We start from the raw sequence: 24,372 nt of genomic DNA, 5'->3' as shown, positions 1-24,372 counted from the left end.
GTGGGTAAAGCCATCCTGGACCCTCCAGAGTAGGACATTCACTAGCTAAATTCTTCTGCATGATCCTAGTCAGTGCCGCATGGACTGAAGAATCATTCAGCTGAGCTCTACCCAACATTCTGACCTGCAAAATCCTGAGATGTGATAAAATGGTGGTTGTTTCAAGTCATTAAGTTTTATGGTAGTTTGTCATGCAGTAAATTATGATTTGAACAACAAATTATTTCATTCATTTGTCCAATAATATTTGCATTGAGACTTCAAATTTTGATAATTTTGATTGGTTACTTGCCGGCCACCAAGTAAGTTTCACTTTTCTCCTGTCTGTATCTATACCTTGCAATTGAACAAGAGATGGTTGAGACCCTAAAAGAAACAGGCTGTTAATTCTGGGCCATATTCAACCTTCCATAAAGCTTTTTATTTTAAAGCAGTAATTGGTAATATGCGTTGGTATTACAGTTTCCAGTGAAAACACTTTTGGGATTCAGGGAGAAAATTGGTTTAAAAATACATGTCAATGTATGCCAAGTTTTTTTGTTAATTTATGTTAGTAGCTATGCTTTCCTCTGGGAAGCAGTCAATATGGTAAAAGACAAAATTATACATAGGTCAAAAATTTTAGACTCAATTTAAAAGTGGCGTTAACTAGAAAGTAATCAATAAAGAAAAGGAAACTAACTTTTATTGATGGATTCCTATGTGCTGAGTGCTTTTTACAGATTTTCTCTTTTAATCTCATGACAATACTGTAAATAATTTTTTAAACAGGAAGTTGAAAATTTGCCTAAGGTCACTCAGTTGGTAAGTAGTAGGCTAGGTTTCACCCAGATCTGTCTGATCCAAAGCCTGTGTGTGTTCTTTCTCTTCCATAGTGACTATTGATCTAAGAGAGTCCAGGTTTCTCCAAAAGTGGCTCCCAAAGAACTAGAAATAGTTATGGCAGCCATGCAGACCTAGCTCATTAATATGTTTGTTTATTTATTCATTTATTTATTTATTTATTTATTTATTTATTTATTTTAATGTAATTTATTGACAAAATGGTTTCCATACAACAGCCAGTGCTCATCCCAACAGGTGCCCTCCTCAATGCCCATCACCCACTTTCCCCTCTCCCCCACTCCCCATCAACCCTCAGTTTGTTCTCAGTATCCAAGAGTCTCTTATGGTTTGCTTCCCTACCTCTCTGTAACTTTTTTTTCCTTCCCCTTCCCCTCCCTCATGGTCTTCTGTTAAATTTCTCAAGATCACATGTGGTTTCTATATACAATGGAATACTACTTGGCAATAAGAAACAATGAAATCTGGCCATTTGCAGCAACGTGGATGGAACTGGAAGGTATTGCGCTAAGTGAAATAAGTCAGTCAGAGGAAGACAGATACCATATGTTTTCATTAATATGTTCCTGTATACAATACACCCCATTAATGAGTTTTATCAATGTAAAAGTATGTCAAATCAACATATTGTATACCTTAAATAGACACAATGTTATATGTCAGGTATATCTGAATTACAAAAAGAAACTCAGATGGTATTAAATGATCTGGATGTAAATCTTGGCTCTGTTTCTTCTCAGCTAGGTGAGCTTCCTGGCTAGTGCCTCAGTGATCTCATTTGTAACTTGGATTCCCAACCAATTGCTGTGAGGATTAGATGAGTTAGTCAATGCATACAATGAACTCAGAACCATGCTTTGTGATAGTAACTAGAGAGCGCCATATAAATGCTTTTTAAATTTTGTTTAATGTTCATTTCTTAGAGAGAGACACACACAGAGAGAGAGAGAGAAAGAGAGAGAGAGAGAGAGAGCGAGAGAGAGAGAGAGCAAGCAGGGGAGGGGCAGGGAGAAAAAGAAGGAGACACAAAATCCGAAGCAAGTCGCAGGCTCTGAGCTGTCAGCACAGAGCCCGACACGGGACTCGAATTCACAAACCATGAGATCATGGCCTGAGCAGAAGTCAGCTGCTTAACTGACTGAGCCACCCAGGTGCCCCTAGAGAGCATCACGTAAATGTTAGCAGCTAATATTATTATAGGCCTCATGCATTATAACTGAAAGGCAATGAACAGGAGTGAAATAATTTGAAGCCCCTAAGAAACTGATGCAACAGAAAGCTCATGCACTCTCAGTTATAAGTGGTAACCTATCTAGAAGGGGCTGGCACTCTGTGGGGACTTCATGAACATGCTGTTTATAAGGATACTCTTAAGGTGAAGGGCCTAGGTGTGATAACAAGCCAGAGTCACCACCATATAATGTTATGAACACAGAGAAGCAATAACATGGATGACAAGTCTGTCAGCAGGGCCCCCACAGTGATTCTTTTTTTCTTCCCATACCTATTAGTTTGGCAAGACAGGATCATCTGTCTCAACCATTTCTATTCACTCATTCATTCAACCATCATTAATGGTGCACCTATCTTGTGCCAGGCACCTCACGGATGGGTATGACCCCGTAGTCTAGTTGGAAAAACAAACAAAAGGATGTGTTAATTAATTTAACAAATACTGACTACCTACTATGCATCAGGTGTGTGCTAGGTGCAGGGCATAGTGAGCAAAACAGACAAAAGTCTGTAGCCTCAGAGAACTGACATTCTAAGGAAGAGAAAGATAGTACATGAAATAAGTAGGATGTATATTGCCTATCAGATGGTGACCAGTGCAAAGGAGAAAGATAAAGCAGATGGGGCGCCTAGGTGGCTCAGTTGGTGAAGCCTTTGACTTCAGCTCAGGCCCTGTCCCGCCCTGTGGTGACAGCTCAGAGCTTGGAGCCTGTGTCTCCCTCTCTCTCTGCCCCTCCCCCACTCGTTCTCTCGCTCTCTCATAAATAAATAAACTTAAAAAGATTTAAAAAAAAGTGGGGCGCCTGGGTGGCTCAGTCGGTTAAGCATCCGACTTCAGCTCAGGTCACGATCTCGCAGTCTGTGAGTTCGAGCCCCCTATCGGGCTCTGGGCTGATGGCTCAGAGCCTGGAGCCTGCTTCCGATTCTGTGTCTCCCTCTCTCTCTGCCCCTCCCCCGTTCATGCTCTGTCTCTCTCTGTCTCAAAAAAATAAATAAACGTTAAAAAAATAAAAAAATAAAAAATAAAGCAGGCAAGGAACTAGGGAGTGTTCCTCTAAACTGATAAACTGCCCGTACTTTTGATTTGAAGAGTCAGGAGGGCTTTGCTGAGATAAGTACAAGGAGGTGGGGTAACTGCAGTCTAGGGATATGCTTAGAACATATGGGGGCCCCAGGGAAAACCCTGCCTCTTTCCCAGGCCTGTGGAAGGCAGCAACAAAACTCAACATTCCCGAATGCAAGTTCTCCGAGTACGAAATTTTGTTCTCATTCATTGTTCTCAGCCTGGCAGAGTACTGCTCAGAAAAGATGATCTGTAAATACTGACTGAAGGGATATAATGTTTAAGTCAGACAGTCTGCAAACAATTTTTGAGCACCAACTATGCTCAGATTCCCTTGGTCACTGAGCACCTAGGGAGGGATGCTGGGCTCCGCCCTCAAGCAGCCTTGAATCTAGGTGCATGAATTCCCAGTAACGTCAGGACCCAGCGTGGGCACGGTCACACCACACAAAGCTGGACACTCCCAGGCGCGGACACCAGGGGCTCCCCACAGGGTACAGCAGCCTCAGATTTGCCGAGTGGAACGGTGAAGCCGCGGTGCCAGTCCGCACCCCACTGTTGGTGGCGAGGCCCGGCAGACTTCAAACCCCTCCGGACCGAGGGCGGGCGACGAGGCCTCGGGGAGGAAAGCCGAGCACACTGCTCTGGTGCGCCCCAGGCCTCGGATCGCTAAGACCTGGCGGGGACTCCTGCCAAAGACGAGCCCCGGGGCGTCAGCGACCCGCCAGAGCGTAGTCACCCAAAGAGAGGGAACCGGCCGGCTCTGGGCCTTGGGCCGGTCTCGGGACACCGCCCGCCGTCCTCGCCCCGCCCCGGTTGCACCCGCCCCGCCCCGGCCCGTCCCGGCCTCCCTCGGCCCAGTTTCCCCGGTCCCGTCTAGCTGGCGCAGGAGAAGCTGCGGAGCAAAGGTCCCAGCGGCCCGCCCCCTCCCGCCGAGCCCCCGCCCCCAGCCCGCCCCGCTTGGCTAATTCGCCCGGGCAGGCTCGGGGCGCTGCGTGAGCGGCTGCGGGGATCGGGCGAAGCCGGCAGGTGAGTGCGGCGGCGCGGGCTCCGCTCCGGCTCTCGCCCTGGCGGGCGTTCGGCCCCGGGGAGCCGGGTCCGCGGCTCCTGTCTATCGGGGACACTCCTCCCCGCTGTTGCTCCATTCCTGAGGGAGACCAGTCGGTCGGCTGCCCGGCGACTGGCCATCGGGACGCACTGCGTTCCACTCTCCCCCCATTCCCGGGCCTCTCCCCCCCACTTCCCCGCTGCCTCTTTCTTCCCGGGCTGTTGCGAGGACTGGTACCTTGTGTCCCAACGTCCCCACCCCGTTCACCATCCCTCTCCACTCCTTCATCCTTTGTCCTCCCGTTTCCCCCTGGATGTGCAAAGGCTTTCCTGGCTTGCGGGGCGTGTGTGCGGGAAAGGAAGGCCGGAGCACACGAGTTGAGTGTCTGGGCTTGAACGATTCCCTGTCTGCCTGAAATTGGGCCCCAAGCTTGGAGAGAAGGCCAAGCCCCCCTGAATCTCCTAGGCGGGGGATGGGATGACCTCATTCACAGCTGCCCGCGTGGCTTCCCTAGGCCTCGAGGTGCGGATCCCCTGGGCGCCCACTTCACATCTGCACCTGAGAGGCAACGAGGAGGGGGGGGGGGGGGCTCCTACAAAGGCGTTTGTTGTAGAGTGTTTTGAAACACCACTCATGAGGGGTGGCTCTGTTCTACAGGATGGGGAGAGGGATGGAGGTCTTGGGGTCGCAGCCCTCAAGACACAGACAGAGAATTAGAGTGGAATGAAAGAGGTGCTGTGAGGTCAGAGAAGCAGCTGAATACATGTAGTGTAAATTGATCATTGTCACAATCAACCACCAATGAGCTCTTCCTATTAAGGAAAACATCTGTGAGAAGTGGAGCCCAGGCAATTAGAGACTCGATCTGAGAAATATGGCCCAGGCTCCCAGCTGCTGTCCCATAGACCGCCTGCTTTAAGAGGAAGTTTGGCATTTTCCAGCAGTGTTTTTCTTTTTGTTCTCTTTGAACCCTCAAGGGGACCAGAGAGTTCTTCTCTGTTCTTAAGCCCTGTCTCTTCTGTTACCCACTCCACTTCCCAAAAGCCTTTTCTGTCTCACCCTCACTCCTTTTTCAAACTCACGCCTGTCCTGTGACCATCATTTGTGTGTGTGTTTTTTTTTCTTTCACATACTGCTTTTTATTTTAGAAAGAAGCGATAGAGTACCTTGTCTTTAATTTGGCTTTTTATAAAATGAGCTCAGGTCCTGGGCTGTGAGCTGGGAGAATATAAAAAGATGACACCTCTTTTAATAGACTAAATTTTACTCTGTTATTTAGAAAACTAAAAATAATTCAAAATGTGCTGAAGTTGTTAACTATGAGACATGTACAGCAATGTCTCGTTTCCCTGGATAGTGAGGAAATAGCGTGTCCCATAACTGTGATTTTCACTTCCACTGTAACTGTAGTCTACCCTTTTGAGCACACTTTCTTATGTTATAAAATGAATCTTACTCATATTTTAGAAAATTAATCCTATCAAAAGAGCTGAGGAAATCAGCAAAGCACGGTGGTCGATGGCTCAGGCTTGGGAGGCAGCTGGACCACCACTGGAATCTTGGCTTTGCACTGATTCTCTGTGTGACATGCAGAGTCCTCCACAGATCTCCAGGAATACACTTAGATTTGAAAGAGTTGGGTTTGTTGCTTGTTGCAGCGAGGGCATCCTCGCAGCTCAGGGAACCCTGGGGCGTCTCAGTAAGTGGGTGTTAGAAAGGAGTTCTAGCATTCAGGCTTGTAGGTGGTTTGGGGGAGAGTTTAAGGAAACAGGACTGAGCTCTGGATTGGATGCTGTCAGGAAGAGGGAGAATTCTATGGAGTATCTTCACAGATCTTGTCTAAAATGAAAGAAGGCTGCAGTGAGGCTAGAGCTGTGGTTGGCCAAGAAGCAGCCGTCATTCGTTAGCCACAACTGGTGGTGGTAGCGGTGGCGGCTGTTTGGTCATTTTTGTGGTTTGGACAGTATTCGCATTTTGAGGTCACACAAGATTACGAGGGGTCCTGTTTTTGTTCTAATTTATCATGACGTCACCCAGAGTGGTCTTGCCTGATGTTGCTGTGCTGAGGCACTGTTCGTGCTCAACAGGAGCATGCCGGGCCTGCACCTGGCCACCCCAGGGCTGGCTGATAGGACCAGGCCAGCTCCCCGGTGCCAGGGCTACTTTTTTTCTTTGTTTTCTTCCCTCTTTCGTGATATGGACAAGTTGCTTAACATCTTCAAACTTGAGTTTCCATCTCTGCACAATGCCTATTCGGTGTTGTTTTGAAGATTCAATGAGGAAATGCATATAGTGAGAATTTAGCCCAGTGCTGGCACAGCACAGGTACTCTACAGCTCCTCTCTTTATCTAGTGTATTTTGATGTTGAGGTTTCTTCCTCAGGACTACTCAGAACTTCCTCAAAACTAATCAGCCAGAGCTGCTCCAAAGAAGCATCCTTAACTGAGCATGAAGAAGAACTGGGTCCTTTCCAACTCGAAGATTTGATCATTCTGTCACTTGGAACCATTATGAATGGATGCTAATTATGTGTGTTCTAATCTCAGGCCATCATGACCTTGGCGCCTATTTTTCCTTTGCTCCCAGGAGCCAGTGGCCCCAGTTGGCCGGGTGCTTTTCTGATTTGGTATTGTCTTGGTTTCATAGTCTCTTCTTTCAAAATCTGTTGTCCAGGAGTCTGATTCAAACTTCCGTATCCTTACCACATTTGCTTTTGCTTTCTGAGTTCTAATTGTTTTGAGCTGGGTGAGTAAGGACCTTTTGCTAATGGAATTTCTTTTTTTTTTTTTTAAGTCTTTATTGAAATTCCAGTTAACGTACAACGTAATATTAGTTTCAGGTGTACAATTTAGCAATTTAACACTTCTATGCAATACCCCGTACTCCTCACAAGTGCATTCCTTAGTCCCCATCACCTATTTAACCCATCCCCCCACCCAGCTAGTGAAATTCTTTTTTTCTTTTAAATGTTTATTTATTTTGAGAGAGAGAGAGAGACAGACAGACAGACACTCCCAAGCAGGCTCCTGGCTGCCAGTGCAGAGCCTAACGTGGGGCTCAAACTCACGAACCATGATATCATGACCTGAGCTGAAATCAAGAGTCAGATGCTTCACTGATTGAGCCACCCAGGTGTCCCATAGCTAGTGGAATTTTTAAGGCCTTTTGTGAGAGCCACGACCTGGGGTACAGCTGTGAAATGCAATGGGTTTTTAGGCCTTGAGCAATTTAAGCTAGATCTCTCATGAGGCCATTTTTGTCTCCTTTGAGATTGGAGCACACTGGAAATTTGAATCTGAATTCTGACTAATGTTGAATTGAGACCCTATTGTGCTTGTCTGTCAGGCAATGTGGGTTCTAGATCTGTCAGTTGGCTTCCAGGCATAGTATTTAATCTTTCCTGGCTAGACCGTTACTTTAGATATTTGAGAATGGTATGGCAGCTTATTGTTTCCACTGCCACATGATAAACTCGACTGTATTAAATTTCTATCCTGTGTTTTAGCTGGCCTATTATATAAAAAACTCCTAGGAATAAAGAAAAAAAAATAGAAAATGGACCAAGGACACAAATGGTTAAGAAAAGGAAATACAAAAATCCTTTAAACAAAAGATGCTTGATTAAATTCATATTAGAATAACATATCCTAAGACTATACTGAGATATACTGTTTCTCACCTATGATACTGACAAAAATATAAAAGTTTGAGAACTACTGCTGAGACTTTGATACCTTACTGGTGAGACTGCAAAATGGTACAGCCCCTAAAATTATAGATGTATTTACCCATACGTCTAGCAATCCCTCTTGTAGGAATCTTCCTTTGGATTCTCCTACCCATGTATGAAGAAGACATGTCCAAGAGTATTTAGTGTGGTATTCTTATGCTAAAAAACGTAGACATAACCTACATGATCAGCCCTACAAGACAAACAGTGGTACAGCCACATGATGGAGTATTCAGCTGCAAGGTTGAAGGTACTAACATGGGAAGATTTCCAGCACATCTTGTTACACGATAAAAAAAAAATAAGATGTCTGCAGAACAGTGTGCAGACTTCTTTGAACTTGTATTTGTATAAAGAAATACTGTGGTAATATACCTGCAGGGAAGAGCCTTGAAAGGGTAGATGGAATCTGGGGACAAATGAGATTTCACAGTGTATTTTTTTTTTTTTACACAATTTAGATATTTGAGCCATGTAATATATTATGCATTTAAACATAATAAAAAGACACCTCTAGCTTTAACTTCGCAAGAATATATGGATTTTCTTGATTGAATTAGCCTGATTCTAATAAAAACCTATAAAGCAATAGCCACCTGCATTAGCTTTTCCTAAAGCACACTACTCTGTCAAGAAGGAAAATTAACTGTGTTTGATGGTGGATGGAAACAAAATAATTCAGGAGTTCCTTTTCTTTAGCCTCTAATTCCTCTGGGGAGGATTAGTGTCATTACAACAGCTTTGTCATCCACAACAGATGGATTTTATTATGTTATGTATATATTTGTTTTCCTTTTTTTTTTTTTTTAAATTTATTTTGAGAGTGAGCGAGTAGGGGAGGGGCAGAGAGAGAGAGAATCTGAAACAGGCTCTGGCCTGTCAGTGCAGAGTCTGATGCGGGGCTTGAACACATGAACCATGAGCCAAAACCAAGAGTTGGACACGTAACTGACTGAGCCACCCAGGCGCCCCAAGTTATGTTTTTTAATGGCAAGTCTGATTTGGCTTTTTCAGAAACCTGTTTGACCTGAAGGGAAGTTAGTGAACTCCCTTTCATGTTATACCAGAAAAGAATAGAAATTATAAAACTAGAGATGCAGATACCAATGGTGTATATACTGAGGCAGATTCTGCGGTGGCTCTGCTCTTGGACAAGCAGGATGAATTCCCACAGATCATTGGAGAGACCTTATTTTGTTAAAGGCTCTTTCCATACATTCGGCAAAATAAATCTTGCACGCTACCCTGGATCCACTTTCAGCAGGTATGTCCCCCACCAATCTGCTTCCTCCTGAATTTCCTTTCTTGGTACCTGGCATCTCTATCTCCTTGGCCAACCCACACCTGACATACCTGGAGACCATCCTTTGGAGTCCCTTTCCATACCACCCTCACATCCAACCAGAGTTCAGGGGAAACCACCAAATCAGCATCTTTTCTATCCTTACACTGATGACATAGTTCAGTATAACCATTTGACGTCCATCTCTAATCTTGTTCCCTCCCAGCTGGTTTCCTGTTTTGCTTCCAGAAGATCTTGCTAACGGTCCACTCTTGATTGCGTTGCTCCCTGTACAACCCCTCTGATGGCTCCTGCTGCTCTGGCCCCCAGCAAGGGAGGCACGGCTTGCATGGCCTGGACCAAGGCTTCCTCATCCCTGTCCTTTGCCCTTCTCTGCTCTAGAACTGTGCACTCCAATGAGAAAACCAATCCCAGAGCTTGAAAGGTAATTCTGTATCTGTCAAGCAAGTGGTGATGGGTATACTTACACAAAATGATGTCTCGTGGACCATGATGAGCTTGTCAGTCACAAATCTTGCCATGCACGATCTTCCCCACCCCTTCCACCACCTCCTGCAAATGCCAGGCTTTTATAATTGCTGATCCTCTGCCTGTTTCTACTTAGTCCACAAAATGCAGTTGGATCCTGTGTACTTCAGGAGGACTTCTCTGACCATATGCTTCTCTCCAGTTGGATTTAGAACCCTTTTCTTGGTTCATTTCTTATGACGATGTCAATATCTAGCATAAACCCTAGCTGTTTATGTTTCTATCTGGCCACCAAACTAGTAGCTCATCAAGGAGAGAGATTACTTTATATATTTATTGAAGTATAGTTGACACCCACTGTTATATTAGTTTCAGATGTATAGTATATGATTTGACAACTCTAACTTATGCACACCACAACTGTAGCTACTGCCTGCCACTATACAAGGCTTTTGCAATACCATTGACTATATTCCTTTTGCTGTACCTTTCATCCCTGTGACTTATTCTATAGCTGGAAGCCTGTAGCTTCCACTCCCCTTCACCCATCTCCCTACCCCACCCCTCTGGCAACCATCAGTTTGTTCTCTGTGTTATGGCTCTGTTTCTGCTTTTGTTTGTTTATTTGATTCCACATATAAGTGAAATCCTCTGGTTATTTGCCTTTGATTTACTGAACCTAATACCCTCTAGGTCCCTTCATGTTGTTGCAAATGGCACGATCTCATTCTTTTTTATGGCTGAGTATTATTCCATCACACACACACACCACATCTTATTTATTCATTTGTCTGTCAGGGGACACTTGGGTTGCTTCCATATCTTGGCTGTTGTAAATGCTGCAGTAAACATAGGGTGCATATATCTTTTCAAATTAGCATTTTTGTTTTGAGTAAATTCCAGTAGTGGGATTACTGGATCATATGGTGTTTCTATTTTTAATATTTTGAGGGAGCTGCATATTGTTTTCCATAGCAGCTGCACCAATTTACATTCCCACCAAGAGTGCATGAGGGTTCCTTTTTCTCCACATCCTCACTATCACTTATTACTTCTTGTCTTTTTGATTCTAGCCATTCTGAGTGGTGTGAAGTGATATCTTATTATAGTTTGATTTGCATTTTCCTAGTAATTAGTGCTGTTGAGCATCTTTTCATGTGTCTGTTGGCCATCTGTGTAGAGATAGATTACTTTTTATATCAGTATCCTAAGTGCTTAACGCAAGTACCTGTGTGTAGTAGGCACTTAAGGACAATTAGTGAATGATTCAGGAAATGTTTCAATAAGTGAATAAGTGTTCAGCACAAGCAAGCAATTTAATATAGTGAGAATGAATTACAGATGAGAGTCTGAGCATAGGGACTTTTCCTTCCTTGCTGTTCACTGTTTATCAAAAAGTAACTTTTTATGTTTTAGAACACTTTCCTTAAATGTTTATTCTTACTGTTAATACACAAGAACATAGGGAGCCAAACAATAATCAGAGAAAAGGCACTTGAGAGAAGGGCGAGTGATAAGTAAGGCAAACATTTTCTGATGTCCTAGAGGAGGTTCATGTTAAAGCAAGCAGGTTCAACTAGTTAATGTCTAAGACTAATCCCAGCTCTCAAACTCTGTGATTTTCTATCTGTGTGACTGCCAGACACAAGGGTACAAATACAAATAAACCACATTTCTTATCCATTGGATAATTTAATCTTTGAGCATGGATAATTAAAAAAAAACCACCTTATTTCACTTGTGCTTTTTTTGAGTAATAATTACATGTGTGTGTATTTATGTGTATGCACATATATATATTCGTGTTTGTGTGTGTATATAGTCTATATGTATATAACTAGGTTCAATTTATATATTGTGAGTTGTTAATAACGTTTGCCCATATTTCTATTACAGTGTTTTAAAAACAATTTGTAAAAGATTTTTTTACAAGTATTTTTTATAAGTATTCTAATTGTTTTTTTTTATAAATATTGTAAGTATTTTCTCAGTTTTCTGTTTGTCTTCCTAAAGGCCTTTCTCATCCTACAATTGAACAAATATTTGTATTTTTAACTAGTACTTCTATAGTTTCATTTTTCCTCAAAAACCCTCAAATCCATTGAGAATTTTCTCTTGTGTATGGCATGAGCTGGGAATCTGGCTGTATATTTTTTTTCAGATGATAAGCCCATTCTTCTGACACCATTTATGGAATAGTCTATACTTCTTCTACTGAATACAGTATTTTATATCTTCCAGGGTGTTTCTTCTTTTTCCCCACAGCTGAAGAGTGATGAGGTCTTCATTTCTGAATTAAAAAGGAATAGTTCCTTTCCATTTGTGAATAGGGGAAATCACACAGTGTGGAGAAAAAGCACATTAACCCTTCAAAGAAGAGGTCCTACCTTTGTATCTTACAAATTAGGGTTGTCAGTATGTTGGTCAACAAATATTCCCATGTGTCTGCCTTCTAGATATATTTCCTGACCATTGTGGCTGGCTCAGCCCGTATGACTGCTTCTGATGAATTGTGAGTGAACGTGTTCTGTGTCACTTTGAGGCCAGAGCATGTAATTGCTGGTGTGAACTCTTTCCTGTTGGGTGATGATTGACAGTATTCAAGAAGGAGGCTTCCCCTTTAGTCTGGACCCTTCAATGACTACAATGGCAAAAGTTTTCTTGTCCTCCTGTGTTGGAAGTGTAGCATGGCCCATAGATAAACCTTTCTTGTTATAAGCCACTAATATTTGGAACTTATTTTTTTCTGAAGCACAACCTAGCCTATCTTCACTTACACACCTGTTCTCTTTCAGTATTCAATTTAATTTTTTGTCATCAACTGAACTCACACTAGTTTTGTAGGGAGGAGATAGGATTGACACTAGGGAGAAATAAGGCAATTTTAGAAAAAAAAATAGGTGAGATAATAACTTCCTATTTAATTTGAGGGTAACTTTTTTTTTTCCAGGTAATTTGGGGCTCTCATCATGTTTGCCAAAGCAACAAGGAATTTTCTTAAAGAAGTTGATTCTGGAGGTGACCTGATTCCAGTATCAACCTTGAATGACTCTGATAAATTACAGCTTCTAGGTCTGGTGACCAAAAAAAAGAGACTCTGGTGCTGGCAGAGACCCAAATACCAGTTTTTATCTGTCACCCTTGGAGATGTGCTTACAGGAGACCAGTTTCGGAGTCCAGGTAGGTTCCTTTGGGTATATGCTGCAGTTAGTTCCAGAAAGATGATGATTCATCTTCTAGGTTACATGCTGTCTTGAGTGATTGTAAGGTGACATCTTATAATGAATTCTCCTGTTTCTTTGCATACTGTTCTTAGAGATATACCCTTTCTTTAAATGAACAAAATTCTACAGGGCAGACATGAAAAGTTATAGCTTAAGTTTTAAAAAATAATATTGAAGTTTGTGATGTAAAATTAAGACATGTAAAATTAAGGCCCACCGTAGGTGTTGTGGCCACTGAGCATGAATAGGTTGATTCAGATCCTACATATCCAATGGGAGGGTGTGAAAAGTTTTATTACTCACATAATGAAGCTTTCTGGGGAGACCAGGATAGGCTCTCAAGCTGGTCCAGAAATAGCTGGAGAAGAGGGGAGATAAAGTGGTAGAATTTCTGTGTAGCTCTTTGTATAACCTAAGACTTCCATTTATCAGAAAATGACATTGTTCTGGCCTAAATCCAGTAGATACATTGAGTATTTGCTATGTGCCAGGCTCTGCATTATGTGATTTAGGTACATCAACTTGTAACAGAATTCATCAGGAAGGCATTATCTCCAAATTAGATATGAGAAAACTGAGGCTCAGGGAGATGAATTTTAGCCAGTTCTTCTAGCTAGGAATATTAGAATAGTGATTACAATCTTGAGCTCTTAACAACTGTTCTATGCTGCTCCCCTAAGAATTTCCCAAAGTGTTTGTATTCCATAGGATACAAATAAAATAGGAAAAGCCTTTGAATTGAGGGCATTTTCACAGTCTTCTTATTTTTGGTAGTGGTGAGGGAGATGATTCTCTGTTTTGTAAATTGCAAAGATAATGATGGGTGATTAATTCTCATTAACCTTTGTTGAGGAACAGGCTTTCTTGACTGGAGTGAAAGAAATACAGGTGTTGGGGGCAGTGAGTGGTTAGAAAGAAGGCTTTCAGACTTCAGGAAGATTGGAATGCCTTATGAAGTATAAGAGTATAAGTATAAGGAGCCCAGGTGATCCTTGGGGCAGAGAAATGAAAAAAGCCCAGTGTGAAGTTCTAAAGAGCCTCTAAGTGTAGCCATACCAAATGACAGTGACTGAGACTATTTTTATGGTGGTATTTGGTTGGATTAGAGATGAGAACACTAGAAATCTGGAGACATGAGGCTGGCAATTCAGAGATGAAATCATCAGATGTTTATCTTTAGTGTCCAGAAAAGAAGGGTAGAGCTTGAAGGCAATGGGATAGCCATCTGGATGTGACCAGATGAGATAGTAATTCATGGAGGACTTGATGGAAGCTGGGACACTTGGTGGGTGGTGGCATCTTCCTAAGTCTGGGAAGCCGGAAAGTAAGGGTAGAGAATCTGGAGCTTGTGTGTTCCAGGATGGTGTTGGAGTGAGGGAGGGAGGGCAGGCATGACAACTGACTTTATCAGGAATAGAGATAAGGTATGATAAGGAATTAAATGGCTGGGTAGAGGTCAGTATAAACAGGTAAGTGTGGGGAGGGGAATTTTTTTCATAGAGATGGTAATGAAGGCCCAGGGAATGTTCTCTAAGATGGGTGGGAAGGGAAGGGAAGATGCCCAGGGTCTACTTGGCTGACCTGCTAGATATCACATAAGGCAGACCTCTCTGTTGTGAGCGGAGGCTGCTGTTTTCACTCTGCTTAGGTATCAACCTCATGAAGTCCCTTTATAGTCTTTACCCTGGAAAAGTGCACATTTAAAATATTCTATTTTATAATCTGGATAGTGTTTAAATGGATGCTTGCTTGAAATTTTATTTATTTTTTAAGTAATCTCTATGCCCAATGTGGGGCTAAAACACAACCCTGAGATCAAGAGTCGCATGCTCTTTTGACTGAGCCAGCCAGGCACCCCTGGATGCTTGCTTCAACATTATTTGTTAAACTCTTTAGATACTTTTTGTGCACCTATCTATATACGTATATATTGGAATTGAAATCCAAAAACAAAAAACAAACAAACAAAAAAAGCACCTGGTAGAAACGCTGGCCACCAGTTCACATCGTACTGGCTCCATTTTCCTTTTCACATACACAGCATGGCTGCCAGACTTCCAGTTTGAATGCAAACTTCATGTTTCTCATGGATTTCCACAGGACTGGAAAGGTAGGTGACCTAAGGCAGAGAGGTGGCCGTATTATCATCAGACTCCTTTGCATGTCTCATTCACTCCAGCGGTTGTGGAGTCGGACTTTGTGAAATATGAGGGCAAGTTTCAAAACCAGCTGAGTGGGTCCATCGAGACGGCACTAGGGAAGGTCAAGCTGAGTATTGGAGGCAAAGGCCTTGTGGAAAGGCAGTCTTCATTTGGAACCCTGAGGAAGCAGGAGGTGGATTTGCAGCAGCTCATGAGAGATTCCACTCACAGGTAATGAGAATTCTGTTTGGCATTTTGGATTTTGACATGTGTCCCATTTAAAGGTCATTCATTTGGACCTTTGTAAAAAGGGTGACCGATGGGAACTTCGCCCCAAAGCAAACATTATTGAATGCCTGTCGTGCTGAAACTTGACGAGAACTTATCTTTTACTCTGGAATTTCTTTTAGTGTGAGTAGTGAGACCTGGAAAGCACCATTTTTTTTTAAATAAGGTATAATTAATATATAACGTTGTATTGTTTCAGGTGTACAGCCTAATGATTTGCTATTTGTCTATATTGCAAAATGATCACCACAGTAAGTCTAGGTAATACCTGTCACCATGCATAGTTGTAAATACAATTTTTCCTGTGATGAGAAATTTTCAAATTTATTCTCTTAGCAACTTTCAAGCAGGCAATACAGAATTATTCACTATAGTCCTTGTACTGTAAGTTACATCCCGATGACTTATTTATTTCATAACTGCAGGTTTGTACCTTTTGATCTTCTTTACCCACTTTACCTACCCCTCACCCTCTACCTCCAGTAATCACTAATATAGTCTGTATATGTATGAGCTCATTTGTTGTGATTCCATATATAAGTGAGATCATGCTGTATTTGTCTTTGTCTGACTTAGTTCACTTAGCGTAATGCCTTCAAGGTCCATCCGTGTTGTTGCAGATGGCAAGATTTCCTTCTTATATGTGGCTGAATAATATTCCATTGTATATGTATTAAGTTAGGTTCCTCACCGATTCCAACAGTGTCTGAGAATTCAACTCAATGCTGACACTATCTACTTAAAGATAGTATCAGATTCACAGGTGAAAGATTCAGTCCTAAAAGACTGCCTTCAACCCTTACTCTGTATCAGATGCCAGCAGCAAGCCCAGGCTGTTAGTTATGCTTCTGACCACCTGGCTACAGATTGGAGGTTCCCGTGACCTCCTCCTTGGACTTTAGATGCCATTTACACGTCTAAGTTATTACCTGTACTTCTGGCCAACTGGCTAAAAACCAGATTCCTATGATTCCTTTCTTGAGTTCAATTAATTTGTTAGAGAAGCTAACAGAACTTGGTAACATTTTACATACTAGGTCACTGGTTTATTATAAAAGGATATAACTTAGGAACAGCCAGGTAGAAGGGATGCATAGGGTTGGGTGGGAGAAAAGGGCGTGGAGCCTCCATGCTCTCTCCAGGTCACCACTCTTTCCAAATCTTCACATGTTCACTAATCTGGAAACTCTCTGAATGCTGTCTGGGTTTTTAGGGAGGCTTTATTACATAGGCATGATTGATTAAATCATCATCAGCCTGTGATGACTGATTCAACCTTCAGCCCCTCTCCCCACGCTAGAGATTGGGGTGGGGGTACTGAAAGTTAAAATCTTGTAATTACACTGTTGGCTCCCCAGGTAACCAGACCCCATCTTTAGGTTAACTAAGGGCTTTCCAAAAGCCACTTCTATCCCTCTTACCACAGGAAATTCCAAGGGTTTTAGGAGCTCTATGCCAGAAACTGGATTAAAGACCAAGTTTAAAGACTATATATTTCTTACTATAAATCACAATATAACATATACGCCCTATTTTCTTATCTATTCATCCATATATGGACACTTAGATTGTTTCTATATCTTGGCTGTTGTAAATAATGCTGCAGTGAACATGGAGTGCAGATTGTTTAAATACTTTACATAAATACCCACAAGTGAAATTTCTGGATTATATGGTAGTTCTATTTAAAATTTTTGAGGGACCTTCATACTGTTTTTCATAGTGGTGGCACCAGTTCATGACTCCACCAACAGAGCCAAGGTTCCCATTTCTCCACATCCCCTCCAACTCTTGTTATTTCTTGCCTTTTTGATATTAGCTATTCTAACAGGTGGGAGGTGATATCTCATTGTGGTTTGATTTGCAGTTCCTTGATAATTAGTGGTGACAAGCATCTTTTCGTGTGGCCATTGGCTATCAGTAGGTCTTCTTTGGAAAAATATCTATTCAGATCTGCCCATTTAAAAAATTGGATTTCTTTTTTGCTATTGAATTGTATGAGCTCTTTATTTTATATATTAACCCTGTATCAGGTATGTGATTTGCAAATATTTTTTCCCATTCAGTAGGTTGCTTTTTCATTTTGGTGATGGTTTCCTTTGCTGTGCAGAAGATTTTTAGTTTAGATGTAGTCCCACTTGTTTATTTTTATGTTTGTTGCTTTTGCTTTTGGTGTCAGATTCAAAAAGTCATCGCCAAGACCAATGCCAGGGAACTTACCACCTATGTTTTCTTCTAGGACTTTTATGGTTTCAGGTGTAACATTCAAATCTTTAACCCATTTCAGTTAATTAAAAAAAATTTTTTTTAATCTTTATTTTTGAGAGAGACAGTGAGACAGAGTGTGAGTGGGGGAGGGGCACAGAGAGAGGGAGACACAGAATCTGAAGCAGGCTCCAGGCTCCGAGCTGTCAGCATAGAGCCCGATGCGGGGCTCGAACTCAAGAACCGTGAGATTGTGACCTGAACTGAAGTCGGATGCCCAACCAACTGTGCCACCCAGGCATCCCTTGAGTTAATTTTTGTGTATGGTGTAAGATAGTGGTCCAGATTTATTCTTTTGCATGTGACTGTCCAGTTTTCCCCACACCATTTATTGAAGAGACTGTTCTTTCTCCATCGTATATTCTTGGCTCCCTTGTAATTAATTAAATGACCACATATATATGCATAGGTTTATTTCTGGGCTCTCTATTCTGTTCCATTGATCTATATGTCTGTTCTTACACCAGTACCATACTGTTTTGATTACTGCAGTTTTGTAATATAGTTTGAAATGAGGCCATGTGATGCCTCCAGCCTTGTTCTTCTTTTTTTAAGATTGCTTTGGCTACTCAGGGACTTTTCTGGTTCCATTTAAATTTTAGAATTGTTTTTTCTGTTTCTGTGATAAGAATTTGGATAAGAAATTGGAATTTGATGGGAATTACATTAAATCTGTAGATTGTTTTGGGTAGTAGGGACATTTTAACAGTATCTTCCAATCTGTTAACACAGAATATCTTATTTATTTCTTTTTCAACTTATTTTATAAGTGTCTTACAGTTTTCAGTGTACAGAATATTCACCTTCTTAAATTTATTCTAAAGTGTTTTATTTTTATGCAATTATAAATGGAATTGTTTTCTTAATTTCTCTTTTTGAATGTTCATTATTAGTGTATAGAAATGCAACAGATTTTTACGTATAGATTTTGTATCCTGGAACTTCACTGAATTTATTAGTTCTAACAGTTTTTTGGTGGAGTTTTTAGGGCTGTCTCTGTAATGTCCTGTCATATGCAAATAGTGGTAGTTTTACTTCTTCCTTTCCTGTTTGGATGCACTTTATTTCTTTTCCTTGCCTCATCACTCTGGTTTGGACTTCCCAGACTATGTTGAGTAAAGTGGTGAGAGTGGGCATCTTTGTCTTGTTCCTGCTCTTACAGGTAAAGCTTCCAGATTTTCACTGTTGAGTATGATGTTAGCTGTGAGCTTGTCATATATGGCCTTTTACATTGAGGTATGTTCCCTCTGTACCTACTTTGTTGAGAGGTGTTCTCATAAAGGGATGCTGAATTTTGTCGACAGTGCTTTTTTTTGCACCTATTGAGGTGATCATATTATTGTTACCTTACATTTGGTGAAGGTGGTGTATCGCATTGATTCATGCATATTGAACCATTCTTGTATCCTTGGTGTAAATCCCACTTGATGATTATGTATTATCCTTTAATGTGGTGTTTTATTTGGTTTGCTAATATTTTGTTGAAGATATATGCATCTATGTCCATCATGGATATTGGCCTGTAAGTTTTTTCTTTTTTTAAACTGAGGTATAATTGACATGCAACATTATATTAGTTTCAAGTGTACAACATAAAGATTTGATATTTGTATACATTGTGAAATAATCACCACAATAAGTCTTGTTAATATCTGTTACCCTAGTGGCATATAATTTTCTTTTCTGTGGTGTTGTTGTCTACGTTCTGTATCAGGGTAATGCTGGCATTATAAAATGAGTTTGGAAGTGTGTTCTCTTCTATTTGGAAGAATTTGAAAAGGATTGCTATTCTTTAAATGTTTGGTAGAATTCACCCATGGAGTTATCTGGTCCTGGACTTGTGTTTGTTGGGAGATTTTGAATACTACTACAATCTCCTTATTAGTAATTGGTCTGTTTAGATTTTTACTTTTTTTCCTGGTTCAGTCTTGGTAGGTTGTATGTTTCTAGGTATTCGTTTCTTTTAGGTTGTCCCATTTGTTGGCATATAATTGTTCATTGTAGTCTTTTATGATCCTTTGTGTTTCTGTGGTACCAGTTGTAATACCTTCTCTTTGATTTCTGATTTTATTTGAATCCTTTTCTTGGTGAGTCTAGCTACAAGTTTGTCAGTTTTGTCTTTCTTTCCAAAGAACCAGACCATAATTTCATCGATCTTTTCTGTTGTCTTATTGGTCCCTATTTCATTTATTTCTGCTCTGATTTTGTTATTTCCATTCTTCTCTTAAGTTTGGGCTTTGTTCTTTTTCTAGTTCCTTGAGGTGAAATGTTAAGTTGTTTATTTGGGATCTTGTTTCTTGAAGTGTAGGCATTTATTGATAATTACTTCCCTCTTAGAACTGCTTTTGTTGCATCCCGTAAGTTTTGATGTATTGTATTTCTGTTTTCATTTGTCCCAAGGTATTTTTTTTTTTTGTCTTTTGATTCATTTTTGACCCATTGGTTGTTCCATAGCATGTCATTTAATGTCCACATAATGGTGAATTTTCCAGTTTTCTTCTGGTAATTGGTTTTATCATAATGGTCAAAACAGATTCTTGATAAATTTACTAAGACTTGTGGCCTAACCTCTGGTCTATCCTTGAGAATGTCCCAGATGCACTTGAGAGGAATGTGTATTCTACCGCTTTTGGATAGAATGTTCTGTATGTATCTGTTAAGTTCTTCTGGTCTAATGTGTCCTTTAAAGCTGATGTTTCCTTACTGATAATTTGTCTGAGATGATCTATCCATTGGTGAATGTGGATTGTTAAAGTCTTATACTGTAATTGTATTGCTGTCTATTTCTTTAGGTCTATTAATATTTGCTCTATGTGTTTAGGTGCTCCACTATGTTAGATGCATAAATATTTACAAATGTTATATACTCTTGTTGGGTTGACTCCTTTAACATTAAATAATGCTCTTCTTTGTAATTACAGTTTTTTGTTCTAGTTCCTTGAGGTATAAGTATAACTGGCCCAAATTTCTTTCGTTTCCATTTTTAAAAAAATTTTGTTTGTTTATTTTTTGAGAGAGGGGGAGAGAGAAACCCCAAGCAGGCTCCACACTTTCAGTACGGAGCCCAATGTGGGGCTCAAACTCAAGAACTGTGAGATCATGACCTGAACCAAAACCAAGAGTCAGACGCTCAGCTGACTGAGCCACCCAGATGCCCCTCTTTTGGTTTCCATTTACATGCAATATCGTTTTCCAACCCTTTACTGTCAGTTTATGTGCCTTTACATTTTAAGTGAGTCTCTTATAAGCAGTATATAGATGGATCCGGATTTTTTTTTAATCCATTCAGCCACTCTTTGCATTTTTATTGGCATATTAGTCCACTTACATTTAAGGGAAGCACTCAAAAAGGATGTTACTTTAGGAAAATATGTTCCTTTTTTTTAATTACAATTATACTATTTATAAAATGCTAACAAGGAGAGTATGCTATGTCCTACATTTTTGAATAGTGGTATCAGAAGTGGGAAAATGACATTCCCCTCTGGCTCCTGCTAATTTTCTGCTTAGGAAAAAAAAAAAAAGCAAATTAGGGACTTCAGCAGAGGAGCTGGTCTTCAACTTTGAAATCTTGAAGAAAACCCCACAGTTTTTCATTGTTTAGCTTGTAGTAAATACATTTTATCCAGTGTAACTCACTATTTTTACTTTGTTTATTGAACACTCAATAATTTTGTCAAGTGCCTACTGTGTGCCATGTACCATTCAGCATGCTTGGGATGCTGTAGTGAACAATATGCCAACATTTCTTCTCTACATTCCAGTGAGGAGAGACACAAACATACAACTTAGTAAAATCTATAGTGGGTTGATGGGGATTGGTGGATTGGAGAAAAATACAGCAGGGAACGGGGGGAATTGGGCATGCTAGGAATGGGAGCTATGATTTGGAAAAGTAGCCAGAGAAGGCATTGTGGGGAAGTTGACATCAAAGCATAGATTTGAAGGAGGATAGATTCGAGTATAGGGGTATCCTGGGCAAGCATGTTGTGGGCAGAGGTCAGTGTGGCTGGAACTAAGTAAGCTGGGCAGGAGAAGGAGAGTCAGAGGGGGTAAAAGGAGCAGATGGCAGGTCCTGCAGGGACTTACAGGCTGCTAGAAGGACTAGTTCTCATGCAGAGTAAGATGGGAAGCTGCCAGAAGACTTGGAGCAAAGAGGTGACATGATGGGACTTAAGTTTTTAGAAGGATCATTCTGGCTGCTGGATGGAGAAGAGACTGATAGGCAGAGGCAGGGAGTCCCATCGAGAGGTTATTGCAGTAATCCTCATGAGAGATGTTTCAGTTTGTACATCATCCTAGGTATATTTTCCTGTGTAGTTTTATCACCCTTTTCTTCTGTTTACCCTTTTTCTTTGAAAACAGAAAATGCATCTCCAAATAAAGAGAAAACTCACCTTTAAGTATAGGTGATTTATCTTTGCTTTTCTAACATAGGAAAAGAATTATAGGAAATAAAAATACATTCTCTAATTGAACAAAATTAGGTTTAAAAAAGTAATGTGTAAATAATACCATAAAAGTCCTATATCAAGCATTTAGTGGGTGGGTTTTGTATAGACATTGAGAATGTTGGGGCAGCTGCTGTCTTCAAAACTCATTCACTAAGGTCTGGTGCTTAATGGGCACCTTGGCCAGTATCCACTTCCTTCTGGTACTTTCTAGGATCCTAAGACTCAGCAGGAATCTCCCTTTGGTCAGAGAACTTTAAGCTCTGTCTGGTGATACTGGGTGGAAGGGACAGCCTCTTCTTTCTCTGATAGTCATAGTTTTTATTTTCCTTTCTCTATGGCTTTTTTTCTTTGCTAGAGAGACATTTTCCTTTTCTACTCCAATACTTGGGACATACAAGAGAAATACTTGCTGTTTACCTGGAAATAAAATTTATTTGGGTGTTGTGTATTTTCATTTGCTAAGTCTGGTAAATAAGGGGGAAGAAGGACAGGTGGGCTGGGAGTGTTGGGGGGCTTCCGTTTCTCAGTCATCAGACCTCTTCCATTGGTTAGCCCTGTTTTGCAGTTTTGTTATTTCTATTTTATGAACCACCTTTGGCAATGCTTATAATCACATTTCCCAGTATGGGTTTTCTAAACCCTCTTCATGATTCAGGTGTGGAAGATAGTGGCGACAGGAAGCATAAGGAGAGGGCTCAGTGAGTAGAGATGGGAGAAAATATTGTGAAGAGAAAGAAGTTATTGTCAGCAGTTGTAAGCGGGATTATAGGGAGGCACCCACTGTGTGCCAGACACTTGATGGCACCGATGTAAAGTGTGCATTTGCTCTGCACAGCTCTCTTCTTTTACAATTAAGGATCTAAGGCTCAGGAAGGAAAAGTAACTTGTTTCCAGTCCCATAGCTCAATTTGGATGCTGGATCTGGGATTCATCCCAGGATTTCCTGGCTCCAGAGCTCCTGTTCTTTCTTCTAAAATCGTGTGTCAGTGACTGTGAGGCAAAGAAACTGGCAAAGGTAAAAGTCGCTGCAGTTCTAGCACAGGACGAAAGGTCAAGCGTGAATTCATGTTTCCAGTGGACCAGGTGCACGCGTCTGCAAGCCCGGTGCCTAGCTAGCCCTGTCCACCGGGAGGTACTGTACACAGGGGTAAGATCACCTCAGGAGCGTCATTAGAAACCCATTCGTTGTAGAGGTGATGGGGAAGGGATGGCCTGGGGCTGAGGATGGAGGTGACACCAGGAACATTGTAAAAGAACACATTTGACATCTAGAAATGTAAGATGTGTCTTACAGCAGTCACCTCTTCCTTGTTCTGTTATTAGAGGGAAAGGTAAGCTGCAGGGGAGGAGAGGAATGGCAAGGGGAGACCCTCCCAATCACGGGATAGAGATCATGTAAAGCTAATATTCTTCTTTCTTCAAACTGGAGTCATAAATTCTTATCCACATCATCTACCTGTCTTTGGACTTGTGCAACATCATTGGATTGATAAGGTGCTCTTTGCCATATGTGTGGCCTTGGGAGTGGTAATTAGTAATGCTTAAGTGCTGTACATTCTTGAGGGCTTATTTGCAGTCAGTCATTTTTATTTCAGGTAATTTAGATAAATTGTCACCAGTGTAAAAGTTATTTTAGCCCTCAGAATTCATAGTATTAGCTTTATTGTCTGTGAGATATGTGTACATCTCAAAAACAAACTTCATCTATCCTTGAAAACACAAGCGCCTGTATATGTAACCTTATCTAGCATTGTTGGGCATGAAGGTATGCCATTGGACTTAACCTTCTAGACACCTGGAGCTGACCCCTTTGAATGAGAGCTCTGTCTATCTTAAAACATTCTTTTTTAAAAAAAAAAAATTTTTTTGTTTTAATTTATTTTGAGAGACAGAGTGAGTGGGGAAGGGACAGAGAGAGAGTGAGGGAGGGAGAATCCCAAGCAGGGGATGGATGTGGGGCTCAAACCCATGAGCAATAAAATCATGACCTGAGCTGAAATCAAGAGTCGGATGCTCAACCCACTGAGTCACCCAGGTGCCCTTATCTTAAAACATTCCTAATTAAAAATCATGCTAAGATATATCAGGAGCTGCTGCTGCTGCTCTTCCTCCTCCTCCTCCTCCTCTTCCTCCTCCTCCTCCTCTTTTTCTTCTTGTCTTTCTTTTTAAAGTTTGTTTATTTATTTTGAGAGAGAAGAGAAGGGCAGAGACGGAGAAACAGAATCCCAAGCAGGCTCCACACGATCAGTGCAGAGCCTGACATAGGGCCTGAACTCATGAACTGTGAGATCATGACCTGAGCTGAGATCAC

The 24,372-nt window shown here is 41.2% G+C and overlaps 1 protein-coding gene across 2 annotated transcripts in view; it reads left to right on the top strand.

Moving 5' to 3' along the window:
- The first annotated feature begins 3,655 nt into the window (after positions 1–3,655).
- The window catches only part of GSDME (gasdermin E), a 65,386-nt gene continuing 44,669 nt past the window's right edge, over positions 3,656–24,372 (top strand). Inside the window, exons 1-4 of one of the 2 annotated variants that reach the window (XM_043589104.1) lie at positions 3,656–4,168; positions 9,427–9,645; positions 12,640–12,869; positions 15,093–15,285. In XM_043589104.1, coding sequence (XP_043445039.1) covers positions 12,659–12,869; positions 15,093–15,285 — 404 coding nt within the window. In that variant the 5' untranslated portion in view covers positions 3,656–4,168; positions 9,427–9,645; positions 12,640–12,658. The remainder of the gene's footprint in view (positions 4,169–9,426; positions 9,646–12,639; positions 12,870–15,092; positions 15,286–24,372) is intronic. The other variant, XM_043589105.1, reaches the window with a different exon arrangement.

The sequence above is a fragment of the Prionailurus bengalensis genome, chromosome A2 (assembly GCF_016509475.1).
Source record: "Prionailurus bengalensis isolate Pbe53 chromosome A2, Fcat_Pben_1.1_paternal_pri, whole genome shotgun sequence".
Taxonomy (NCBI): Eukaryota; Metazoa; Chordata; class Mammalia; order Carnivora; family Felidae; genus Prionailurus; species Prionailurus bengalensis.
The sequence above is the reverse complement of the archived record's forward strand: the minus strand, read 5'-3'. Positions and strand labels throughout refer to the sequence as shown.